Source organism: Passer domesticus, chromosome 6 (genome assembly GCF_036417665.1).
Source record: "Passer domesticus isolate bPasDom1 chromosome 6, bPasDom1.hap1, whole genome shotgun sequence".
In the NCBI taxonomy this organism is placed as follows: Eukaryota; Metazoa; Chordata; class Aves; order Passeriformes; family Passeridae; genus Passer; species Passer domesticus.
In genome coordinates, this window is record NC_087479.1 from 2,317,124 (window position 1) to 2,344,029 (window position 26,906).

A 26,906-nucleotide genomic window follows, 5' to 3' on the forward strand; every position below is an offset into this window, starting at 1 on the left:
GAGGAGGAGGAGGAAGTCGGGGCTGAGCCGCTTCCTGTAGCAGCGGGATGAGCGCAGACAAAGCTGGGTGGGGACTCGCCGCTCGGGGCTGCTGCTGACCACCATCCTCCTCCTCCTCCTGCTGCTGCTGCTGCGGCCGCATCCCTCCGGCCCTCCCTCCTCCATCCCTTCCTCCATCCCAGCGGCCGGCCGCCCGTCCCTCCATCCATCCATCCATCCATCCATCCCCCTGTCCGTCTGTCCGTCCCGCCGCCGCCCGCCCCGCGGGGACCGGGGCACCGCTTCCAGGTACGGCCGGGCGCGGGGGGAAGGGGGAAACTGGGAGCACTGGGAAGGCTGGGAGGGCTGGCACTGGGGGCACTGGGAAGGCTGGGAGGGATGGCACTGGGAGCACTGGGAAGGCTGGCACTGGGAGCACTGGGAGCACTGGAAGGGCTGGCACTGGGGGCACTGAGAGGACTGGCACTGGGAGCACTGGGAGCACTGGGAAGGCTGGCACTGGACACACTAGGTGGGCTGGCACTGGGAGCACTGGCAGCACTGGCACTGGGAGCACTGGGAGCACTGGGAGGGCTGGCACTGGGAGCACTGGGAGCGCTGGCACTGGGAGCACTGGGAGCGCTGGCACTGGGAAGCACTGGGAGCACTGGGAGCGCTGGGAGGGCTGGCACTGGGAGCACTGGGAGCACTGGGAACACTGGAAGGGCTGGCACTGGGAGCACTGGGAGGGCTGGCACTGGGAGCACTGGGAACACTGGAAGGGCTGGCACTGGGAGCACTGGGAAGGCTGGCACTGGGAGCACTGGGAGCACTGGGAGCACTGGGAGCGCTGGCGCAGGTGGCGCAGGGCAGGGCGGTCCCACCCCCGCCAGCCGCTGTCCCTGACCCCCGTGGGGACCGAGCCGCTCCTAAATGGGCAGAAAATCCCCCAAACCCCGCAGCCCACGGGGACCCCGCGGCCTCGGGGGTCGCACCCGCCGGGGGAAGGGGCTTTGTGCGGGGCGTTCAGCTCCCAACAAAGGTTGGATTTAAAGGGTTTGATCCTCCTTAATCAGCTGATTTGCCATCACAGGCGAGGCTTTCTCCCTGGATGAATGAGACGTAGTGTTCTTTCTTTCCTGATTTGATTTTTTTTTTTTTTTAATCACGGGAAGGAAGGAAGGAAGGAACGGGGAGACTTTCCCAGCCCCAAATCCCCGCAGCAGCCTGTGCTGGGATCGGCCCCAGCCTGGCCCGGAGGGGTTTGGGGGTGATGTCCGTGCCATCCCTACAGCAGAGGGATGTGTCCCTCTCCTTTCCATCCAAATCCGTGTTCTGCCAGCAGTGCTTGCTTTGGGTGAAGGATTCCCGGGAAAAACGCCGGGATGAGCTCAAGGAAAGCTGCTCCAGGGCCGGCTTGCCCCAGCGGGAGGGGGGAATCCAGCAAAAAACGGACACGGGGAAGGTGGGGAATAGAAATTAGGGGGAAATTCCTGGCTGGGAGGGTGGGCAGGCCCTGGCACGGGGTGCCCAGAGCAGCTGGGGCTGCCCCAAATCCCTGGAATTGTTGCAGGCCAGGTTGGACAGGGCTTGGAGCAGCCTGGGGAGGTGTGGATGGCAGGGAGTGGAACGGGATGGGCTTCAAGGACCCTTCCCATCCCTGCCAGAGATCGCAGGGCTCTCGCTTCCTTGGTGGAAAATGATTTATATTTAAGGACAACCCTGACGCACAGCGATACCCCCTCATTAATCAATCGCTAATGAGCTGCTAATGAACTTAGAGCGCGGTGCCCAAAGGGCAGCGGCTGGCAGCAGCAGGGATCTGCCTCTGCTGCTCCTGCTGCTGCCTCCGGGCTCGGATTCCTCTCCCATTTCCCCCTGCCCTCCCGAATGGCTCCCGATCCATCTCCTCCGCAGGGATGCCGCGCTCCTGGCTCCCGGAGAAGGGGCTGGGGCCGCGTGGATGGGTGGCAGGGCTGCAGCCAGCCACTGGGGCTTTTTCCTGATAACTGGATTTCCCTGAGTGCAACTGGAGCATGCGATTTTAATCCTCTTCCCAACCATATGGCCGCTGGCTGGATTGAAATATGACTCAATTAATTATTGCCGGCAGAGCCCTGGGGCCAAGCCTTTCTCCGGGAGGGGTTTGGGGGGTTCTGGCGGGGCTTTTCTCACCCTGTGCTGGGGGATTCAGGGATGGGGGCCAGCCCAGCCTCTGTGTTGGCCCCACAAGGCCGGGCATGGCCCCAGCTGCTCCTTGGCACCAGTTTTTGGGGCTTTTTTGGGCATTTCCAGCCTTGCAGGAGGAGGCAGGGATGCTGCTTGATGCAGTGTGCTGCTGGCTGGAGGCAGCCTTGCCCCCAAAATGGGAAATTCCCAGCTTGTGGTCCCTGCACGTGCCCATCCCCTCTCCCAGCTTCCCTGGGAGCTGCCAGCTTTGCTCCCAGTGGATGGTGCACCAGCCTGGAGGATCTCGTGGGGTTTTCTCCTCGCAGTCATGAGCTGGTGCTGCCTTGGTGGGGCACATTTGGGATCTGGGGGAGAGGATAACCGAGGCTGCTTCGTGGCATGGGCGTGCTCAAGACCAGGAAATCCTAAAGGGATTCCCATGGATTGATGGCTGCGAGCTGGTGAAAAAGCTCTAATTTTAAAATTATTATTATTATTATTATTATTATTATTATTATTATTATTATTATTATTATTACTACTGTTAATCCCAAATCCAGCCTGCTGTTTTGCCACCCCGTGCCAAGTGTAAAATGCAATAAAACCGCAATTTTTCCCGGGGTTGGGCAGTGCCATCCCACCTGGCAGCCCCGCGGATGCTCCCGCTGGAATTCCAGGGGCTCCTGAATCCCGGTGAGTCACCGAAGGAGGACAGGCAGGCGCCGGCGCTGGCTGTTTCCATAGTAATTAGGGCTGGAGAGACGGTGCTGGAGCCCCCCGTGTCCCCAAAAAGCGCTGCCAGGGGCGGCTCCATCCCGCCGGGATGCTCCAGGTGCCAGCCGGGGCCGCTCCCTCCCGCTGGATCGCCCCGTTTGGGGCTGGGATTTGCGGCTTCACCCTGGCAAAGCAGCATTTTGGGCTCGAGTGGCATCAGTTCTCAGCGTCACTTCTCCAAGGGTCTCCCTGCTGTGGCCGGAGCGGGATGGGAAAAGTGGGATGTGCCCGTGTGTGGTGACAGCCAGCAGGGAAGAGAGGAACGGGCTGAGGGATTAGGTCGGATTTTCAGGTTTTCTTGCTTTTCAGGCTCTTCTCTTGTTGTTCTCCCCCTCTGGGCTCAGCCTCTTTGTGGGGAGGAGGGATGCAGTGGGAAATGAAGCCCCATTCCATGGAAAGGGATGTGGCTGCATCCTGCTCCGCTCAGCAAGGGAATTTTTTTGCCTGTCCTCACACAGTTTTATTCCCCGCTCACTTCCAGCCCAGCTTTCCATGTGCATTTTTCCTTCTGGGTGCCTCGTGAATGGTGCAAACCCCCCAAATCCACTCCCTTTAGAGCACAGGAGTGGCCTTGTCCACCCAAAATCCCCGGGAGGAATGGCCAGGAATGGCCCAAAATCCCTCCTGGTCCTGCTGGGGTGGCTGCAGGGGCTGGGGCTGGGGCAGAGGCAGCCCTGAGCTGGGAAGGGCAGGATCCAGCTGGGGATGGATCCCAGGCTTGCTCCAAACCCGCCCAGAGCGGCCGGGATGGAGCTGGAGGGGTGTGGGTGCTGGATCAGGGCAGTGCTTAATTAACGGTGCCTTTAATTGGGGATGTGCAAGGGAATCGAGGTGCTGGGTGGGCAGGGAGCAGGCTGCATGCAGGAGCAGGGAATGACAGAGCAGGGAATCACAGATCAGGGAATCACTGAATCACAGGAGTCAGGGAATGACAGGAGCAGGGAATGACAGGATCAGGGAATCACTGATCAGGGAATGGCAGGATCAGAAATGACAGGATCAGGAAATGACAGGATCAGGGAATGATGGAATCAGGGAATGACAGGAGCAGGGAATCAGGGAATGGCAGGATTCAGGGAATTGTGGATCAGGGAATCACAGATCAGGAAATGACAGGATCAGGGAATGACAAGATCAAGGAATCAGGGAATGATGGAATCAGGGAATGACAGGAGCAGGGAATGACAGGAGCAGGGAATCACAGATCAGGGAATCACAGATCAGGGAACGACAGGAGCAGGGAATCAGGGAATGATGGAATCAGGGAATGACGGGATCAGGGAACGACAGGAGCAGGGAATGGCAGGATCAGAAATCACAGATCAGGGAGTCAGGGAATGACAGGATTCAAGGAACCACAGATCAGGGAATGACAGGCGCAGGGAATCAGGGAATGATGGAATCAGGGAATGATGGAATCAGGGAATGACAGGAGCAGGGAATCACAGATCAGGGAATATCAGGATCAGAAATCACAGATCAGGGAATCACTGAATCACAGGATTCAGGGAATCACAGATCAGGGAATCACAGATCAGGAAATGACAGGATTCAGGGAATGACAGGAGCAGGGAATCAGGGAATGACAGATCAAGAAATCACAGGATCAGAAATCACAGACCAGGGAATCACTGAATCACAGGATTCAGGGAATGACAGAATTACAGGATCAGGGAAGGTGGCTTGTGTTGGAAGGGGTCTAAGAGACCATCTGGAATGGGTGAGGACGCAGCTGTGCTGAGGCTGGAGACTAAAATCACTCATCTCCTGCATTTCGTGTGGGAATGATCCAAGCACCAGGACCAGTGGGAATAAAAATCCCTTCTGAAATGACATTGGGCCAAGCCTTGAAAAATCAGCACCTTGCAGCTGGGGCACCCTGGATAATTCCTGGGAAGCAGCTGCACCAGGACCTGCTTATCCTCCCAAACACAATTAGTTTTCACCTTATCTCGTCCTTCCCTGGCTTTTCACTCAGCAGTTTCCTTCCCCGCTTGTCTGTCATCATCATCCTCGTTAGAGCCCGGGTTAATTAGTTTATCCAAGGGAAGCTCTCGTGGTTGGAGTTCTCTGCTGCTCTCCTGCAGATTCCCAAGCCAGCTGAGCTGCAGGTTGGTTTTTTCCAGGGGTGCTGCTCCCAGGAGCTGCTGGCTAAGCTCCTTTGGCTGAGCTGCAGGCTCAGTTTAACAGGTTTATCTTCCTCTCTGCTCTCCCGAGGGCTTTGGGGAGGAAAGTTGCCTCTGTCCATCCCGTGATGCTCCCTAGGAACAGCTTTCCTGCCTGGAAAGGTCCTGGATGGGCACTGCAAGAGGGATCTGTGTGGGAAGGAGCTCCTCAGGGGTTTGTGCTCCTTCCTGGGTCACATGAAACCCTCCAAAAAGGGGGAAAAAATCCTTGGCAGAGCACGGGATATTCCCACTGCAAGCTCCTCGGTGTTCCTGGGGTCACGGGGCTGCTCAGCATCCTCTGGTCAGGGAGACAAACCCCAGCCCCAAAGCCTGGCTGCTTCCTGCTCCTCCTGTGCCTTGAGCTGCCAGCAGCTGCAGCGGGGACACGGGGACATGGCTGTCCTTGGGGACACGGCTGTCCTTGGGGACACGGCTGTCCTTGGGGACACCGCTGCCCTGTGCCACCACCCCCTAATTCTGGCACATCCCGGAGTAAATCCCTGCTGGGGATCCTCCCTCTCCCCCTGCTCCTGCCTGGGCAGGAGGAGCCCCGCTCTTCCCAGGGCTGGCACCTGCAGAAGGGTGACACTGCCGGGTGGGTTCATGTGCTAATTACGGTCATTAAGGTCATTAATGTTCGGTGCTGCTGTGCCAGGAATTCGGGCTTAGAGTCGTGGAATTGTTTAAGTTGGGAAAGCCCTCTCAAACCTTCAAGAGCAGCCATTGCCACCCGTGTCCCCAAGTGCCACCATCCTCACGGCTTCTCAATCCCTCCAGGGCTGGGGACTCCACCCTGGGCAGAGCCTGCCCGTGCCTGAAATTCCTCTGCAATTTTTGCCAATTCCCTTTCCATAATTTGTTTGTCCTGGATCCTTTACCAAGGAACAGAGGTGGTGCAGAGCCGGGGAGAGCCACCACGGTGGTGGCTCCTTGGGGACAGGCAGAGTGTCCCTGTGCGGCCAGCAGAGCCTGCAGGGACATGGAGGAGCTGTGCTTTTCTCTCCTGTTCCCAGCTGGGCTGTGTCCCAGAGGATAGAGGAGGTTCAGGGTGAGGTTCAGGGCTGTTGGAGCTGTTGCAGCATCCCCTGGGATGGCACAGGGGGCACTGCCAGGGCTGTGATCCCTAAAGGGGAGTGCTGAAGGGATGCTGGAAGGATTCTGCAGGCTTCAGTTGTGTCAAAATCCTCCCTGAAGCTGTGAGTCCCTGGGCAGGAGCTGTGGCTTTGGGGGAGCTGTGGTTTGGGGTCGTTCTGGGTAAGAAAAGCAGCAGCTGCCAGCTGAGGGGAGATGCTCAGCACTGATTTGATTCCTCGTTGGTTTTGCCTTGCAGCAGGTGCAGGGAAGGAGGATTGGGAAGGTGCTGAGAGCCAGGGGTGCCAGGAAAATGTCCTCACAGTGCCGCTGTCAGCAGGGGATTCCAGGACAGTGCCAGTGGCTCTGCCTGTGAGGTTTGTCATTGCTGTGTCTGCACAGAAACCTTGGGAGAAACAGGCAGGGCTTGGCCTGAGCCTCCTGAGGACAGGAAAAATTCAGTGCCTGGAGGAGCCATGGAACTGCTCCAAGGAACCCTTCTGCTCTGGAGCCAGACTGGGAGAGCTGGGAATGTTCCCTGGAGAGGAGAAGGCTCCAGGGAGAGCTCAGAGCCCCTGGCAGGGCCTGAAGGGGCTCCAGGAGAGCTGGAGAGGGACTGGGGACAAGGCATGGAGGGACAGGACCCAGGGAATGGCTCCCACTGCCAGAGGGCAGGGATGGGTGGGATTTTGGGAAGGAGTCTCTGCTCTCACCCATCACTCAGGGCAGGCCAGAGCTGTCCCCGTGGCTGTGGTGTGAGCCCTTGTGGGTCCAGGTGTCCCAGGATGTCCTGCAGGAACGTGGCTGGGTCTTCTCCATGCTCCAGGCCTTCTCCACGTTCCTTCTCAGGGATTTCTGCCCCCTCTCTGGTTCTGCAGCACTTTGGGGTCCTTGGTTGGGGAGCAGCCAGCACAACCTGCCTGAACCTCTTCTCATTTCTAATTAACCTCCAGGCCTGTGGCTGCTGCTGGAGCAGCTCTGATCCTGCTGGAAAGGGCCCAGGCAGAGGTTCCCCACCTTGGGAAAGCCTGAACATTGACCAGGCCTGGTGGATCCCATTAATTCGTGTAGAACCTTGGCAAGGGGCAAGGACCTGGTGGGGACACAGCTCCAGTGTGACCCTGGGGCAGCTTTAGGTGTTGGGAAAGGCTTTGGGTTCAATTCTTGCTGCACCCTTTGGATTTGTAATCTCCTGGAGACGTGGTGGTGTTCGTGTGGTGCTGGCAGGGCTGGCCCCATCAAAACCCCTTGCATTATTTATCAGCTGGTTTAATAGAATTTCTCAGCCTCACATCCTTGCTCAGGATCTGTATCTGCCTCTGGTGCTTCCCTCATTCCCCACTTAATGCCAGTGCTGGGGGAAACTCTCCCTCCTCCTTCCTCCCTCCACATTGTGAATAAAAACAGGGAATAAAGGGAATAAAAAGATTATTTTAATGCAGCAAGCCAGGCTTAAGGAGAGGTATAAGCAGCAAATAAGGGAGGCAATGATTATTATTCTTTTAAGCCTAAAATCTGAGCCCTGTGTAAGTGTTTCTATTAAATGATGTAAAAGTTGGGCTGGTTTGGAATCCACGCTGCTCCCACATCCTGCCTGGAACTGAGAGCCCCCCAAGAGCAGCTGCTTCCAGTGACTTCACAGCCCAGGAAAAATACAAAAACCCACTGAAACAGAGGTTTCCCAGTAGCAGGTGGGCAGGGAAAGGTGCTGAACCCTGGGGAATGAGAAATAAAAGTGAATGTAGATGAGTGAAAGTATTTGTAATGTAGATTGTGTATTTTAAGCCTGACTATATTTCCTTGGAGGGAGGGGTATTGTATTGAAAAATAGTGTGAAAAAAAAGGTTTTTTATTTGTGTGTGTGTGTAGTTGAAAGAAAAGTGGTATTTAGGTTGTTAGAGAAAGTGAGAAACAGAGGCAGGGGATGGATAGACAAGATCTTGAAAAATGGGACAGAAAACCAGTAAGTTGGATAGAGGAAAAAAAATAAAAAAGGAGGGAATAAAAGTGAGATCCCCAAAAATTACCCTTTGAGAGTTATGTCAGCTAACAGAGATAAAGCTCCTTGCAAAAGGAGAAAATACACAGCCCCCAGAGAATGGGGTTTTACCCCACAACCCACACTAAACCACACCAAACCCCCCAAAACTATCCCAGAGCTCCCATCTCCATGTGGTGCAGCCATTATTGGAGCAGCTCTGGGTGCTGGGAAAAGCCTGGCTCAGAAATGCTGGGAAAGCCTGGCTCAGGAATGCTGCTGCTGCCTCTGTGTCCCTGCCCCAGTTCTGCCACGCCGGCCGTGCCCTCCTCTCCCGGTTGCTGGGCAGGGCCCAGGTGTAATCCCTGCCTCCGAAAGCAGGGCCTGCTTTGGCCTGGAACGCAGCAGGGCACAGGGGAGAGGCAGGCAGCAGCGGGGCAGGGAGTTAAATTTAATTGGGATAATATGGGTCAGAGCAGCAGCACCGCCAACCTACTTCTGCCAGCCCGCCCAAATAACCTGGTTTGAGCTGTGCCAGGGCCCCAGCCCTGCCCCGATCCCCACACACATCCCTGTGTGCAGCAGCCTTGGTTTAAAAAGCCAGGTGTCTGCTAAGGAAGGCAGGAGCCTTCCCTGAAATGGAAAATGTAACCCTCTCCCTCTGAATTATTGCAATTTTGAAATTAAGGGGCTCTCAGGCAAAGATATGGGAGTAAAAATAACAGTTCTTTAATAGGAAAATTTAAAAATACAAGTGCGATAGTACAAAAAAGAAAACAAGCCACTGCCAGAGTGAGAGCAGGCCCTGTCCCCTGTGGGTCAGGGTGGTGGCACAGTCCCATCCCATGGGGGCTCAGCCCTCCTGCAGTGCCGGCTGTGCTTCTGCTGGAGCAGGGATCCTGCACAAGGGGGGAGTTTTCCTCTGCAGCTCCAGGGCTGCTGGAGATGGGCCTGGTGTTCCTGTGGGAATGCAGGGCAGGAGAAAGCTGCTCCTGTGGGAATGCAGGGCAGGAGAAAGCTGCTCCTGTGGGAATGCAGGGCAGGAGAAAGCTGCTCCTGTGGGAATGCAGGGCAGGAGAAAGCTGCTCCTCTGGGAATGCAGGGCAGGAGAAAGCTGCTCCTCTGGGAATGCAGGGCAGGAGAAAGCTGCTCCTCTGGGAATGCAGGGGGCAGAGGCTGCTGTGCTGCTCCAGGCTCAGATTGTATCCAGGTAGGAATGCTTGGCTCCTGCCCTGGGCGGAGCATCTCCCATGGGATGCTGGAATTGGATCAGCCCTGCAGGGACACTCAGTGGCCATGGACAGCAGAGATCTGCTGGAGGGAGGATTGGCTGTGGGAGAGATAAAGAAAAAACTGCCCCATGGACAGAGAGAACTGCCCCAACTCTGACAGATGGGAACAGAACACACACCCCCATTTCCAGCCTAAGGCAGCATCCCTGACCACATCCTGCTCACATCCATGTCCAGATCTTGTCCACATCCCTGCCTGCATCACTTTCTGCATCCCTGCCCTGATCCACACCTGCATCCCTGCCCACATCCCTGTATCCCTGTCTACACCTCTTTCTCCATCCCTGCCTGCATCCCTGCCCTCATCCCCCTCAGCTTGGAGAGCCCCTCTCACAGCCTCAGCTTTGCCAGGCTGTGAGATGTCAGAGCCAGCACAAGCCACAGTAAATTCCTTTTCAAAATTATGGATTGTGGAAATACAGAATGCACAGGGGATTTTTTTTTCCTTTTTTTCCCCTCCTTTTTTTCCCCTCTTTTTCCACTTTTTTTCTTTTTCTCTTTTTATTTCTCTTTCCCCCTATTTTATACCCTTTTCCTCTCTCCTTTTCCTCTTTTTTCCCCTCTAAGAACCTGCTGAACCCTCCCCTGTTCCACGTGGACCCTCCACCTGCCCACTGGCCCTCAGCAGATGCTTCACTCACTGCAGGGCTCCCTCAGGGAGGTCAAACCCTCACAGCCCCAAGAGAACAGGGTTTTACCCCATAACCCACACCTAAACCACACCAAACCCCCCAAATTATCCCAGAACTCCGTGTGGTGCAGCCACTGTTGGAGCAGCTCTGGAGGCAGGAGCTCTGGATGCTGTGAAAAACCTGGCTCAGAAATGGAATCCCTGAATGGTTTGGGTTGGAGGAGACCTTGAAATCACCCAGTGCCACCCCCTGCCATGGCCAGGGACAATTCCCACTATCCCAGGTTGCTCCAAACTCTCCAACCTGGCCTTGGGCACTTCCAAGGATGGAAGAAAAAATTAATTAAAAAAAAAAATTTAAAAATTCCCAGCCTTGTTCTTTCCACGACAAGGATGGGAAGAGAAATACCAGGCAGCAGCCCTGGGAATTCTGTCTACACTCTCAGCTGGGCTGTGACCTGTTTGCTGTATTTGAAGCTTGAAATAGAACCTTATGAGTAATGTGGTTCAGGTGCTTATCACCAATTAATTAATTCTTTTGCACGGTGGATACCTAATTAAAGCAGTCTCAGGTAATTCCTGGGAGGGGGCCTCAAATTAATGGGGCTGCTTAACGGGGTTGTTTCTCTGCTGATGTAACTTGTTGGGTGATTCCCAGAGGCTGCAAAGGGTCATTGGGCTCCCTGTGAGTGTTACTTAAAATAAAATTCTAATAAAGGTTTGATCGGGGTGAAATCATCGGAGGATGATTTCTCATCACGAGGGTTTCTGCAGCCCAAGGCTTTGCCTGCTGCAGGAGGGGGTTTTTTGGGGAAAATAATGAGGCTCTAGCAAAACAAAGAGAAGGGATTTGGGGTTTATTTGAGCTGAAAACTGATTTACAGAGAGGTGGGCTCAGCAGCCTGGCACGAGCCATGGCAAAATCCACATTTTCCTTCCTATCTCCTGTGGTCACACGGAGGGTGCCCCTAAAATAATTTTAACCAAATCAGGGCAAGGTCTTGTCCCAGTTCCCTGGGGTGGCTGTGTCCCCAGACCAATGAGCAGGGATTGGGAATCCATGGAATCACTGAGGTTGGAGAAAATCCCTGAGATCGTGGAGCTGAACCACTCCCCAGCCTTGAATTTGGGGGGATTTGCAGGAATGCATGCCACAGTAAATTCCTTTCAAAGTTATGGAAATACAGAATGCACAGGGGAATTTTTTTTCCTTCTTTTCACCCCCTTTTTTTCCTTGTTTTTCCGATTTTGATTTCTCTTTTCCCCTCCTCCTTTTTACCCTTTTTTCCTCTCCTTTTCCTCTTTTTTTTTTCCCCTCTCTTTTTTCCTTTTTTTCCCTCTCTTTTCCACCCGTTCCAGGGTGGATTTTTCCCTTTCCAAATCCTTTTAGAAATGTGGTGTTGACACAGCAAATCCTCTTGGAAATGTGATGCTGGGAGAAACAACTCCATTTGCAGCTCTGCCTTCATCTTCCCTTCCCTTTCAATCCTCATTTCCCATCTTCCCATCAAGATCCTTATCTTCACCCTGGCCAATACTACTGGAACCCATGGCTGGATATGTTAATTAACATGAAATAATAGCTCTTGGCTGCTTCCCTTAATTAAGGGTCAGGAGTTCAGAGCTGGATGAGCTGATAAGGAAGAAATTCCTGACTGGGAGGGTGGTGAGGCCCTGGCACAGAATGCCCAGGGAAGACTTGGATTCCCAATCCCTGGAAATGTTCAGTGCCAGGCTGGGTGAGCAGATTGGGATAGTGGAAGGGGGTTGGAATGGGATGAGCTTGAAGGTTTCTTCCAGCCCAGAGCAGTCTGGGATTCTGTGATCTGTGTGCTGCAGATACTCTGATCCATCCATGGATTTTGGGGAATTTCCCAAGCTGTGTGTTCTCCTCTCCTCCCCTCCTGTGCTGCAGCAGCCTCCAGTCTCCTGGTGACCTCTGGGTGTTTTTAACATTTTATTAAACCTTAAAAACCCAACCCAACCCAAAAAAAAACCCATTAACCCTTAAGGCATTTTCATTTTCTCTGAAGTGCAGCCTGGCAGGGCTGAGCCCTGGTGGGGAGCAGGGGGTTGGGGCTGGAGATGGTGGGAGAGGATGTGTGCCCTTGTCTGTCCTGCTGGGGTGGCACAGCAGGTGACAGCCCAGGCCCCTTCCCTTCTGTGCCACTGCAGGAGGGGATGCCAGCCTTGCTCCCCATATCTGGGCATCCTTATTCCCCAGGATTTGGACATCTTTATTCTTCAGGATTTGGGCATCTTTATTTTCCAGTACCTGGGCATCCTTATTCTGTGATATTTGGGCATCGTTATTCCCCAGGATTTGGACATCCTTATTCCCCAGGATTTGGACATCTTTATTCTTTAGGATTTGAACATCTTTATTCCCCAAAATTTGGACATCCTAATTCCTCAGTACCTGGGCATCCTTATTCCCTGGTATTTGGACATCCTTATTCCCTGGTATTTGGTCTACCTTGCTCTCCAGTATTTGGGCATTCTTATTTCCCACTATTTGGGCATCCTTATTCCCTGATATTTGGACATCCTTATTCCTCAGTATTTGGGCAACCTTATCCTTCAGTATTTGAACGTTCTTATTCCTCAAAATTTGGACATCCTTGTTCCCAAGTATTTGGGCATTTGTATTTCCCAGATATCTGGGAATCTGTAATTCCCTCCGTATGGGTTTTCTTATCCCTCAGTATCTGGGCATCCTTATTCTCTGATATTTGGGCAGCCCTGAATTCCCCAATATTTGGGCACTCTTATTCCCTGGTATTTGGACATCCTTATTCCTCAAAATTTGGGCATTTTTGTTCCCCAAGTATCTGGGAATAATTTTTTCCTTTATATGGGCATCCTTATTCCTCAGTGTTTGGGTATCCCTGAATTCCCCAGGATTTAGATGTCCATGTTCCCCAGTATTTGGACATCCTTATTGCTCAGTATTTGCATTTCATTTTCCAGTATTTGGGCATCCTTATTCCTCAATATCTGGGCATCCTTATTTCTGAGGATTTTAGCAGCCCTGAATTCCCCAGGATTTGGACATTCTTATTCCTCAATATCTGGGCATTTTTATTCCCAAGTAGGTGGGAATTCTTTATTCCCTCTTTAGGGGCATCCTTGTTCTCAGTCTTTGGGCATCATTACTCCCTGGGCATCTGGGAATTCCTTATTTCCCCTCTATGTGGGCATTTGTATTCCTTGGTATTTGGGCATCCTTGAATTCCCCAGTAGCTGGGCATTGCTCAACATTTGGGCATCCTTGTTCCCTGGTATTTGGGCATGTTATTCCATTTTATTCCTCAGAATTTGGGCATCCTTGTTCCCTGGTATTTGGGCATGTTATTGCATTTTATTCCTCAGAATTTGGGCATCCTTATTCCCCAGTATTTGGCCAAGGTGAGGGAACACCCAGAGCCTGATCTGCTCCCACCACTGGAATTATCCCTTGTGCACCAACACTTTTTCCCAGGATTTTCCCCCAAATAACAACCCTAGAGCAGCCTGGGGGTTTGCTCAGCTACCAGTGCATTCCCTAGTGGCATTCCCATGATTCTGGACCCTTTTCCCAACTCTGGAGCAGGTCTGTGCTCCCTCCTTGTGGCACTGGGATGGACAGAGCCAAAACCTTGTAGGAACAGTGGCAGGAGGAACCAGAGCTGCTGATCCTTCACCTGAATAACATTTTTTTTTTTAACCACAAAAACCTTAAAAAACAAAAAAAGGAAGTCGAGGTTGGTTCCTGTTTGCCTCAGTTCGAGCCGTTAGGGGCCTGAGAGAAAACAAAAGCTGCTGAGGTTGCTCTGCACGTGATGCCCACGGGGCAGGGGCTGCTCCAGGGAAAGGGGACACACCGGGAATGCCAGGCTGGAGCCTCCTGACTCCCTCTGGGATTCACACCGGGTGAGTGAAGGGCACATCCCATCTCTGACAGAGCAATCCCAGTGCTGAGCTCTTCCTTTAAAGCAAAATTAGGGAAGAGCAAGATGGGCTTTTGCCTGATGGGATAATTCCCGTCCTTGGAAATGGCCAAGGATGGGCTGGGGGTGCTCACCTGGAGAAGGGAAAGCTCCAGGGAAAGCTCAGAGCCCCTTGCAGGGCCTGAAGGAATATTCTAAAAGAGGAGAGATTTTTATAGTGCCTGGAGGGACAGAAAAAAGGGTTTTAATCCTAAAAAGGGCTGATTCAGGCTCAGATATAAGGAAGAATTTTTTAATGGGAGGGTGGGGAGACCCTGGCACAGGGTGCCAGAGCAGCTGTGGCTGCCCCTGGATCCCTGGAAGTGTCCAAGGCCAGGCTGGAACAACCTGGGACAGTGGAAGGTGTCCCTGCCCATGGCAGGGGTGGAACTGGATGAGTTTTAAGGTCCTTTCCATCCCAAACAATTCTGGGATCAGTAAGTGGGGCTGAGCCGGGCGCCCATCCCGCCTCTCCCGTTTGGGTTTGGCAGGAGGGATGGGATGCTGCCAAAGGGATAAGGAAGCTGTTTCCATGGAAACAGGCTCGTTTTTCCCACTCCCTCGTCTTTTAATTTATTTATTTATTTATCTGCCAGCACATCTCTGACCTGCAAGCTGCTTCCCAGGGATTTAAACACCGGGTTGGACATCAGGGATAAAAAATGGCTGGGAAAGGGAATAAAATCCCCATGGAGAGGGGCTGGGAGCTGGGGCTGGAACCAGCACTCAGGATTAAGGTTTTCTTTGCCCCATGGAACAAATCAAGCTCAGACCATTCTCTTTCCTCAAGGAAAGAGCAAAACGTGTGGAATGTGGGTGTATTGAGACTCCTTTTCCACCCAGATCTGTAACTCCTGTTGGGATCAGTGGGACTATCCCATCTCCCACCCCCTGGAAAACGTGGCTCTGCTATTTTCTATTTTGCCTGTCGTATTTTTATACTTTTCTGGATATATTTAGCAATTTTTTTTTTCAGCTGAGCTACCTATTTTTAGCCATGGCTTTTAGCAAAAGCCACAAGATGCCTGGCAAAGGCATCCAGCCCCTCACGAGGGATTCCCACGCCCCAGCCAGACAGGGACCCCGTTCCCAGTTATCCCTTCTGGGTGTGCATCCTGGCTGGTTTTGGGGAGGAAAAAGCAATTTTTGGGAGATCCTGCTTGTCTCAGCAGGGATGCAGCGAGCTGGGCTGGGCTCAGCTCTTGGGAAGGACAGGGACAGGGAGAAATCCCAAAGTGAATGAGATTTGGGACAAATTTCTCCATTATAATACCCAGCCTGGATCCATCTCTGGACCAAAGGCCCTTTTTCTGTCCAAAAAAAAACCCCTTTTCTGTCCAAAAAAACACTTGTTTTTTGTCCAAAAAAACCCTTTTCTGTCCAAAAAATCCCCCTTTTCTGGAGCAAACCCCCCCTGGGTGATGCCTGCATGGCAGAAACCACCCTGGTCCCTGCTCTCCCCAAAATCCTGCCTGTCCCAGTGGGATTCACCCACTCTGCTATGACTGAGTGGAAAATGCTGGTGCATCAGGGATGGAAAATGTGACTTTTTTTGCAAGCAAGGAGCAGGGAGGTTGCTTTCACCCCAAAAAAGGAGCTGGTTTCGGGGTGGGTGATGCTGCTTTCGGTCTTTGCAGTGAGGGAAGGGAGAGGTTTCAGCCTGGCCAATGTCAGCACTTTCTGTTTCATCCCTGCTTTTCCTTTTGCTTCAGAGGGGAGGGATGGGTTTTATGGAAAGCAGAGAAAAACCTTGCTGGGAGGTGAAAAAAGTCTGGAAATCTGAACCATGGAATCATCCAGGATGGAAAAGCCCTCTAAGGTCATTCCACCATAAATTATGGAATGGTTTGGGTTGGAAAGGACCTTAAAGCTCATCTTTTTCCATTCCCTGCCATGGGCAGGGACACCTTCTGCTATCCCAGGTTGCTCCAAACTCCATCCACCCTGGCCTTGGACACTTCCAGGGATGGGAAAATGCCATTTTTAAAAACATTTAGGAGAATTCAAATCTCCACCCACGCAGACCTTGAGCTAAAACCCATCTGAAAGAGGAGAAAAAACTTCTGGAGACGGTTCAGCTCCTATTCTATGGGTCTGGAGCTGGAGCTGGGGACGGATCCAGCAGCAGGCACCCGAATTCCAGGATCCTCTCTGCTCCACAGCCTCCCAGCTCTGTGCAGAGCAGGCAGCAGCTGCTGCTGACGAGGAGCTGGCAAATGAATCTTAATTATTCCTGCAAGCAGAGCTGGCAGCTCTGGGGTGCCAGAGCCCCACAGGAGCCCGGGCTGGGAGGGAGGAATGGCATGGCAGCTTAGCAGGAGGGCTCAGCATCCAGAAATGCTCCTTTTGCAGTGGCTGCTTTGGGTCGGATGTGCCATTTGGTGTGGAAATGCATCCAGGAATCCAGGAGGGTGGGGCAGGCTGGGATGGAGGAGGGCTGCTTGGCCCAGAGCAATGGTGGCTTTCAGCTCTGAGCTCTTTAAACCCCAATCTCAGCTCACCACGCTGCTCCACATCCACATTTGTTGCTCCACATCACAGAGAAGAGGTGAAGATTCCTCAGAATTTGGACAGCCTTATTCCCTGGTATTTGGGCATCCTCATTCCTCAAAATTTGGACATCCTTATTCCCCAGTATTTGGGAATTTTTGTTCCCCAAGTATCTGGGAATATTTTTTTCCTTTATATAGGCATGCTGAATTCCCCAGGATTTGTGTATCCCTATTCCCCAGTATTTGGACATCCTTATTCCTCAGTGTTTGGGTATCCCTGAATTCCCCAGGATTTTTGTATCCATGTTCCCCAGTATTTGGACATCCTTATTGCTCAGTATTTGCATTTTATTTTCCAGTATTTGGGCATCCTTATTCGCCAATATTTGGGAATTTTTGTTCCCCGAGTATATTTTTTTTTCCTTTATATGGGCATCCTTATTCCTCAGTGTTTGGGTATCCCTGAATTCCCCAGGATTTGTGTGTCCATGTTCCCCAGTAGTTGGACATCCTTATTGCTCAGTATTTGCATTTTATTTTCCAGTATTTGTCCATCCTTATTCCCTGACGTTTGGGCATCCTTATCCTTCAGTATTTGAACGTTCTTATTCATCAAAATTTGGAATCCTTGTTCCCAAGTATTTGGGTATTTGTATTTCCCAAATATCTGGGAATCTGTATTTCCCCTTGTATGAGCTTTTTTAGGCCTCAGTATCCTTATTCCCTGGTATTTGTGCAGCCCTGAATTCTCCAGTATTTGGGCATTCTTAAGGAAATTTTCGGGAAAGCTGGAATGAGCAGACCAAGAGCATCCTCCTCTCCTCCAACCCCCAGCCCCTCTTCACTCACTGCAGCGCCCTGGAAAATGTCCTCAGATCCAAGGAAAAATGCCAAAATATTTCAGCGTGGCATGTAGAGGGGAGTTTGTTTTCCAGGCATTGGATTTCCTGGCAGTGACCTCCCTCCCTGGGCCAGCACGGGAATGGGAACTTCCAGAGGCAGGACTGGAGATGTGGGGGATGCAGAGAGAATGCCTGACCCCATTTGGGGAATCTGGGAATTCCCAGCGTGGTGGAGTGATGGCAGCGCTTGGATACAGGAGCTGTGCCAGCATTATCCCAATTAATGTCCAGGTCCCCTCCGCAGAGCTCAGCTCCTGGCCTTAGGCAGCAAAATCCTTTTGGATTTCTAATTTTTATTTATATTTTTCATATAAAATATATCTTATAATTTTATATTTTATATTGTTTTATATACTATATTATAGATATTAAAATATATTTATTTTTTCTATTTTCATTTTTATACTTTTATTTTAGTTTCCATATATTTATATTTATACATTTATATCTATATTTATATCTATACATTTATATCTATCTATATATTTATTTTTATGTATATATTTACATTTACATTTTTATTTATATTTATATTTACATTTGTATTTATATTTATATTTACATTTGTCTTTATATTTATATTTTAGGTTTTGTTTTAGTTCTAGGCGTTTTGGGGGGTTTTTTTGGCTCTGTTTTTTTTGGTTTTTTGGTTTTTTTAAAATTATTTCCTGGTCTTCCCATTATCACAGGGCTGCTCTCACACCCACTGCTGTTGTGCTGAGCTTTGCCTGCAATGAAAGGAGTTTTCTGGCACTCCCAAGGGAATTCAGGCAGTGCCTTATTTCCTTCACTTACTGGCACGTGTGTGCCTGGATAATGGGATTCCTGCCTTGGAGCCCACAGGTTAATGAGCCCTTCCTCATTATTTCCGTGCTAATGATGTTGTACATGGCCAGGACATGGACAGGGTATTTTTTGGGCTCTGCACTGTAATTACAGCTGGGGATCTTGCCCGTGCTGTGGATGTTTGTCTGCTGTGCAGAGGGGCTGGGGATGTTTACTGTCTGTGGAAAGGGCTGGGCTGGCTCAAAGGGGTGAAAAAGCTGGAGAGGGATTTGGGCAGGACAGGACACAGGGAATGGCAGGGCTGGATGGGATTTTGGGAAGGATTATGAGGGCGGGGAGGCACAGGGTGCCCAGAGCAGCTGTGGCTGCCCCTGGATCCCTGGCAGTGCCCAAGGCCAGGCTGGACAGGGCTTGGAGCAGCCTGGGACAGTGGGAGGTGACCCTGCCATGGCAGGGGTGGGATGGGATGAGATTTAAGGTCTCTTCCAACCCAACCCATTCCATCTCTCTATGATAAATCAAATCCAAACAAAAAAACCCATGGAATTTTGGGCTTCCACACCTTCCTGGGGTCTCCTCTCTCTGGGATTTAGGAGCTGCCTTTGTGCTGGAGCAGCCCCACCAGGGCTGTTTTCCAGGGTGGGACATTCACCAGCTCACTTCGAAGTGTCACCTGCTGCTTTTTTTGTTATTTGTGGTGGAGGAAACGCCCCAGGTTTCCCCAGGGGTGGAAATGCTCTAAAACCATCACTGGCCCCAAAATGGTTCTCATTTCTACTTGAAGCACCTGCAGAGTGGCTGAGCATGGCCCAGGGTGTGGTGGCTCCTGGGAGGCTCCTCTGAGTTGCCCCAAAGTCCCCAGCATTGTCTCAACAGGCCTGTGCTCCTCTCAGGAGGGTCCCACCCTTCCCTCACCTTATTTTTGGGGCTGTTTTCCCCATTTTAGTGTCCCTAGGGCTGGCTGTAGTAAGAGCAAGGGAGGGTTTCCTTGCAGTAGGGTGGCAGCAGGGTTGGATATACAGAATTATTTAAAGGATCAGGGCTGTAACAGCCATACAGGTGCTCTCAGCATCCTCCCTGTCCCATGGATCCTAAACATGGAAGTCCCTGAGGTGATTCCCTGCCACTGGAGCAGATCTTTTCACAGAATTCACAAAATTCACAGAATTCACACAATTCACAGAATCCCTGGGTTGGGAGAGACCTTCAGGATCACGGAGTCCAGCCCAGCCCCAACAGCTCAACCCAACCCTGGCCCCCAGTGCCACATCCAGGCTTTGTTAAACACACCAGGGATGGGGACTGCACCACCTCCCCGGGCAGCCATTCCAGAGCTTTATCACCTTTCTGTAAAAACCTTTTCCTGATATCCAGCCCATATTTCCCTTGGCACAGCTTGAGACTTTGTATGAAAGGACACAACATGGAACTCTTTAGGTTGGAAAAGCCCTCTAAGATTGAGTCCTCATCACTGCCAATCCCACCACTAACCCATGTCCCCAAGTGCCACATCCACACACTTTTGGAACCCTTCCAGGGATGGCATTTGCTGCCTTAGGAAAGTCTCTGTGGCACCCAACCCAATCTTGGTTGAACCTGCTGCTGTGCCAGGACCATGCACATTCTGTGGTGTGGGAAATAGTGAAGGTAAGAAGAGTTTTAGAAAGTCGGGAAAGTAGGTTTAGAAGTTGTGAGAAGTAGTTCTTAAAAATAGAAAGAGTAGAGAAATTAGAATTAGTTGTAGTAGTAAAGTTTAAATGTAGGGAAAAGTTACAATAGTATAGTAAATAGTAAGTACAGTAAATGAGGACAGGAAACAATAGCTTGGGTTTTAGGTTTGGTTAAGACAGACTTTAAGACTGTAGAAAAATATGTTTAGTAAGATAGTAGAAGGTTTTAAGGTTAATAATGGTGTACTGTGTATTGTTAATAGAAGGCATATAAGTATTGTGTGAAGTATGTGTACCTTTAGTGATTGGTTAGAACAATTGCTTGTAACTTTAGCAAGATGCTATTGGCTAGAAAGTTTTTAAAATGTTCTGTAACAAAGAAATCTTTGGCAGCTGCTGGTAGGACGTGAGCTTTTGCTATCTTTCTATTGTCCCAACCATGTAATGTTGAGACAATGAGGCTGATGTTGTAATAAAATTCCAAGGAACGTCTCTCGTTAGTCTCGTTCTGTGAAAGACAAAAAACTTCCCCAACACAAATGAAGCAAACCTGTGAAGCAAAAGATGCATTTCAGAATCCTTTGTAGATCATTCAGTCATCAGTGCTAAGAGCCCCAGATTACGGAAATCAGAAGAGGGAAATCCAAAGAAGGCTGTGCTCTGCTGCTCAAACCCTTCTCCAGCCACCAAAAAACGAGGGGAGAGATGAGCTAAACAATGCAGGGGCTGAGCTGAAGCTCCAGCCACGGCCCTGGGGGAGCAGGTCCAGCCAGGAGCTGGGCTTGAGGGTTTTGGCAGCGCTCCCCAGGAGATGCTCCTTCCACCCCAGCACGAGCTCTGTGCACCAGACCGTTCAGCCCTGTGCACCCTCCAGCCTGCTCGGGGCTGCCAGCAGCCCTGGGCTACTTACCCACTGACTGAAACCTCTTCCTGTGCTGGAAACCTCGCTGAATGCAAACAGAAAATGTCACTGGGGGCTGGGCTTGCACGGCACGGGGCGTGGGGACACACGGAAGGAACCTGGGGATGCGGCACCGGGGTCCCTGGTGCCATAAATGATGGTCCCATGGAGCTGAGTTTCATTTTCTGTTCTCTTTATTTAAAGGCAGTGAAGGACCAAGAGGAGCAGAGCTTCCCTTAGAGGCACAGATCACCGGAGAGATCGGCTTCTGGTAAAAAACAACCCCTCCTTGTGCTCCCCTCTTCATCCTCAAACCCGGCTGGCCATGGTGTGACTTCTTCTCCAAGCACAGGCACCAGGGCCAGGCTGATTCCTTCTATAAATCCCATAGATTTATATGGGATCCCATAGATTTATATGGGATCCCATATAAACCCCATAAAAATCCATTATATATATAATAAATAGAATAAATATATAATATATAATATATAATATATAATATATAATATATAATATATAATAGATAGATAATAGATAATAGATAGATAATAGATAATAGATAATAGATAATATATAATATACAATATGTAATATATAATATGTAATATATAATATATAACATATAATATGTTATATGTTATATATTATATGCAATATCTAACATATAATGATCAATATAATATATATTATATAATATATAATGTAATATTGGATTGTAATATATAGTATAATATTATATATTTTATATACTATATATTATATAATATAAATATATGATTACACATTATAATAGAATTTTATAATATATATTATATATTATATACTGTCTATCATATATTCTATATTATATAATATTTATAATATAATATGTAATCAAGTCTGATATATAATATATAAATATAATATATAATATAAAATATGGAATATAGAATATTATATTTTTTAATATATGTGTGTGTGTGTATATATATATATATATATATATATATGTAATCCCATGAAAAACCCATTTTGGAGCTGGCAGGCAGCCCCAGTGAGGCAGGAGCACTGCTGGAAAACCTTTGCTGCTGCAGGAGCTGGCTGCTGGGGTTGTGCTGCCTCTGCCAGAGCTCTCTGCTGGTAGAAGGTGCTGGAAAAACATCCGGGATCCAGCCTGGAGTGGCCTTAATGAGCATCCCCCGCCTGCCCGGGGTAGAAATCTCCAGAAACAGGAAACTCCAGCATCCTGTTTAGCATCTCAATGTGCAAATTGGCAGCAGGGACAAAGCCAGGGAGGCCAGGGGACACTGGACACACGCTGGGCACCGGCAGGGGCTGGAGGATGGGCAGGGAGTGAGTCTGGCACGGCAATCCTGTTTTTGCTGCTGTCAGAGGCTGTCATGGAACAGGGAGCAGCAAAGCACGGCTCAGCTGCTGCAGGCTGGGCTCTGCACAGTGCCAGTGCCACCTGAGCGGCACCCCAGCTCTGGGGACAGCACTGGCAGCGTGTCCCTGCCCTGGGCTGGCATCTGCCATGCTCACCCCCTCACTCTGATGGCTCTGACCCTCCACACGTGCTCTGGGGGCTGGCAGGGCGGGGAGCAGCCCAGCAGCTGATCCCGGTGTGTTCCTGCCCGCAGCCCATCCCGGGAGCCCTCCTGGCCTGCCCATGGCTAGCAACAACACTGCTAGCATAGCACAGGCCCGCAAGCTGGTGGAGCAGCTGAAGATGGAGGCCAACATCGACAGGATAAAGGTAGGGATTCTTGGGAGCTGCCTCTGGGAACGTGCTGCCTGCTGCCCACAGCTCGTGGAGGGAGCTAGGGTGTGGAGCCAGGTGGTGTTTGTGGGGGATGCTCTTGTTTTTAGTGATCCTGGCTGAAGGCAGTGGGAGATGAGATTGTAGAATCTGGGAATGGCTTGGATTGGAGGAGACCTTAAAGCCCTTTTTGTTCCAACCCCCTGTCAGGGACACCTTCCACTGTCCCAGTCCCATCCAGCCTGGCCTTGGGCACTCCCAGGGGTGAGAGGCAGCTGGAAGCATCACCAGGAGCCCTGTGGGGTGGTGGGAAGCAGTGACTGTCCCCAAGGCATCTCAGCTCCTTGCTAAGAGCTTAAATCCAGGGAGAGAAGTGCTCCAGGGCTGGGATGAGCTCTGGTGGCTCGGGAGCTGCTGCCGTGTCTGGAATAAAGAGCGAGGCTGGTGGGTGAGGGCAGGAAATGCTGCTGTGGATGTTCCTGCCAAGGCATGCGTGGGAGAGCCAGCAGGGATGCTGAAGTCAGTCCTTGTCAGGTGAAGGATGGGAATGGGGGAAGGCTGGGAATGGGAACGCAGGCTGACAGAGCAGCTCAGAGCCCAGAGGTGAAGAACCAGCCCAGAACCAGCCCCGGCAGGGACGTGCTGCTGTATTTGTTAATCAGGTTCTCATCTCAGATCTGATGTTCCCTGCCCAGGGGTGCTGCCAGCCTGGTGGCACCTCTCCAGGTGGGACGTCCCCAGCACAGCCTGTCCCTAACCCAGGGCTCCTCCTTTTGCAGGTGTCCAAAGCAGCAGCAGACCTGATGGCGTACTGCGAAGCCCACGCCAAGGAGGACCCTCTATTGACCCCCGTCCCGGCCTCAGAAAACCCCTTTAGAGAGAAGAAGTTCTTCTGTGTGATCCTGTAAACCCTGGAGGAGCCTGACGGGCACTCAGGCCACCCTGAACACTGATGTAGAGTTTTTAGGAATGGGGACGACCTGCTGGTCCGCAGAATTTAAACAAAAATAAGTAAAAAACACGGCCTGGAAGCTACAGAGATGTGCATGTTTAAAGAACCTGGCCACCTTTGGGGGAATCAGATGATCTGCATTGCGAGGCAAAAGATCTGAAGTCTGTAGAGTTGCCTAGAAAGAGAAAAACAAACAAAAAAAAAACCCATGTAAAGAATAAATCTGTGTCACTTTTCTGCTCACAAAATTGTTTGATTGTTCCATATTTAAAGCACCAGAGCTGTGCTGAGCAAAGTTAACTGCTAAGGATGTGTATAACCTTCTTGGAATGATATTGTTGGTTTCTTTCCGAGCTAATATTTTTGATTTAAGCTGTCAGATATATAGCAGACAGGTTAGGTGGCTGTGCTGTTACTCAGTGTTTGGTCTTGTGCTTTTTCATTTCTGGCCGTAGCGTAGCAGGGGGGTCAGGGGACACCAGCAGCTCTGTGTCCCCAGCAAACCCCACTTTTTACCATTCTCTCTATGGTTAGCTTTGGTTCTGCAAGTAAAAGTGGTTCCTGTGTCGTGCTTGGTGCTTCCTAGCCCTGTGATGACATTCAGTGGTAGTGCATGAGAGTTTAATTCCGTTCATCCGCTCCAGACTTTTCTTTTCCAGCGTTGGGCACCACGTGCTGGTGGAAGAAGCCGTAGGGAGGAAACAGAGGCGATTCTGAAAGCAAAGAGAGCTCCTGAGATGCCTTAGACGTGCCTGAAATACCTCCTGCCACAGGGCAGGCGCCAGCCCGGGTGCAGGGCGAGCCAGAAATCCGAAAATCAAAGTCGACCACTTCTTTCCGGGTCTTTCCTTTCTCCTACACCTCTGTGCCTCTGCTCTCCTCGCTTGGTCCTGCTCTTCTCCCAGCTCCTGGTAGCACTTCCTTCCCTTGGGGCTGGTCTGGAATGTTGCTGGGATGCTGGTCAGTGGTGGGATGCTGCTTCAGGGTGGGATTCTGCTCCATGGTGGGTTGATGCTCCTCCATGGAATGCTGCTCCTTGGTGGGATACAGCCCCATGGTGGAATGCTACTCCAAAATGGGATTCTGCTCCATGATGGGTTGCTGCTCCTTCATGGAATGCTTCCCCATGGTGGGATACAGCCTCATGGTGGCTTGATGCTCCTCCATGGGATACTGCTCCTCCATGGAATGCTGCTTCTCCATGGAATGCTGCTCCTTGGTGGGATACAGCCCCATGGTGGAATGCTACTCCAAAAGGGGATGCTACTCCATGGTGGGATTCTGCTCCACCACGGAATGCTGCTCCATGGTGGGATACAGCCTCATGGTGCATTGCTGCTCCTCCATGGAATCCTGCTCCGTGACAGGATACACCCCTGTGGTGGAATGCCACTCCTTGGTGAGATTCTGCTCCACCATGGGATGCTATCCCACCATGGGATGCTGCTCCTCCATGGAATGCTGCTCCATGGTGGGATGCTGCTCCATGGTGGAATGCTGCTCCACCATGGGATGCTATCTCGCCATGGGATGCTGCTCCTCCATGGAATGCTGCTGCATAGTGGGATACAGCCCCATAGTGGAATGCTACTCCAAAATGGGATTCTGCTCCTCCATGGAATGTTGCTCCATGGTGGGATGCTATCTCACCATGGGATGCTGGAATACTGCTCCTCCATGGAATGCTGCTCCATGGTGGGATGCTGCTCCTCCATGGAATGCTGCTCCATGGTGGGATGCTGCTCCTCCATGGAATGCTGCTCCATGGTGGGATGCTGCTCCTCCATGGAATGCTGCTCCATGGTGGGATGCTGCTCCTCCATGGAATGCTGCTCCATGGTGGGATGCTGTCCCACCATGGCATGCTGTCCCACCATGGGATGCTGCTCTGCGTTGGGATGTTCCTGCCCCTTCCTGCCCTCCCCTCCCGTTCCCGCTGCCCCCTCCCCACGTTGGGAAGGGCCAGGGGAGCAGCCCCGGGAGCCGCGGGGCCGCCCCTTCCCGGAGGTGCCTGATTCCCTGTTTACACACGGCCTGGGCTCCGTGCCAGGCTGGGCAGTTATTCCCAGGTCTGCTCCATCTGCTCCCAGCTCTCGGGGGACACACGCCACCTTTCTGGGCTCCTCCTCGGGTCCGTGCTTTTGTGGATGTGGCTTGTCTCTCCTTCCTGCTGCTAAACACCTCCTGGCTTTCCCCTGCTCATCTGTCCTCCTGGGAAACTTTGGGAACCATCCCTTTGGGAACCATCCCTTTGGGAACCATCCCTTTGGGAACCATCACTTTGGGAACCATCACTTTGGGAATCATGATGTGGGGATTTATGTACAAAAGGAGCTGGGGGTCACAAAGGGGTTTAGGGGTCTGTGGTGACCCCGCTGAACCAGTTGTGAGCTTTTAAAAATCCCTGTGGATCCGGGAGGGTGAAAGTCTTTAGGTACCTTTTGGTAACTCTTTCTAGCCCGTAAAAAAAAGTGCTTTTTGGTTTTTCTACCTTTTCATACTCTTTTTCTAGTTCTTCTACGGAGAAGGCCAGTTCTTCTCACACTGGACTCCAAACTTTTGGCACCTGGGAATGTTTATAAGCCACGAGTAGCCTAGATGGTCCCAGCCCCCCCCCAATTCCCCCAATTTTGATCTTTTTACTACAGCTCCCGTCGCTTTAGGATGAAGGGTGGATGAAGTGGTTTGCTCTGCAGCTGGTTTCACTCTTGGTGTTACCAGGCAGAGATGTAAAAACCCCATCCCGAGTTTTGTCTTTTCTTCTTAATCTGATTTATTGTCACAGAGAGTGAAGTGCAGCCGGTCTGACCCGGGGCTCCCACCCCACCCCTTCTCAAACACTGTCACAAAAGTGGTTTGTAATAATTTTTTAATGACTTGCCTCTTTTACAACTCGAATTCTTAATACCTTAGACAACAAAATAAACCTGCATGAATATGGGGGAGCGGGGAGGGGGAGGTTTTGAATTAACCCAAATTATTCATTGAAGGTGTTTTACGTTGCTGGGCTTGATTTTCTGTTGGTTGTGGTGTTGCCATTGGTGTGCTGCCAGGTATTTCACCCCAGTATTTCTATTTACACAGATCTGCCTTTGTTAGCCAAGCAGAGATCGCCTGCCAAGGTTGTTTCCCCTCCTCAAAACAAAAATCCCACCCATCCCTCCATCCCCATGCTGGATTTCCAGCCTGGCCTCAAACGACATTCCACTACCCCCAGGCTTTTAAAGAAAAAAAATATCTGGAGTACTGGAAAAAGGACTTTTATTGTCTGCAAAGGTTGCTGGTAGCAATTCTGTCCATGGTTTGCCACCCTGCCAGCAGCAGGATTTTGGGGAGGGGGTGGTTGTAGGCGAAAGCCAGTCGTGGTGTAGCGCATCCCCATCCCACATGGTCTGTGTACTCGTTGGAAATAAACTTTTGGATTTGTTTCAA

At 51.1% G+C, this 26,906-nt stretch overlaps 1 protein-coding gene across 1 annotated transcript; it reads left to right on the forward strand.

The window, feature by feature from the left end:
• Positions 1-26,906, forward strand: GNG2 (G protein subunit gamma 2). The gene is made up of 4 exons (XM_064422840.1): positions 1-288; positions 20,986-21,052; positions 22,404-22,519; positions 23,302-26,906. The coding sequence occupies exons 3-4, from the start codon at positions 22,433-22,435 to the stop codon at positions 23,428-23,430; spliced, it is 216 nt and encodes a 71-aa protein (XP_064278910.1). The 5' UTR covers positions 1-288; positions 20,986-21,052; positions 22,404-22,432; the 3' UTR covers positions 23,431-26,906.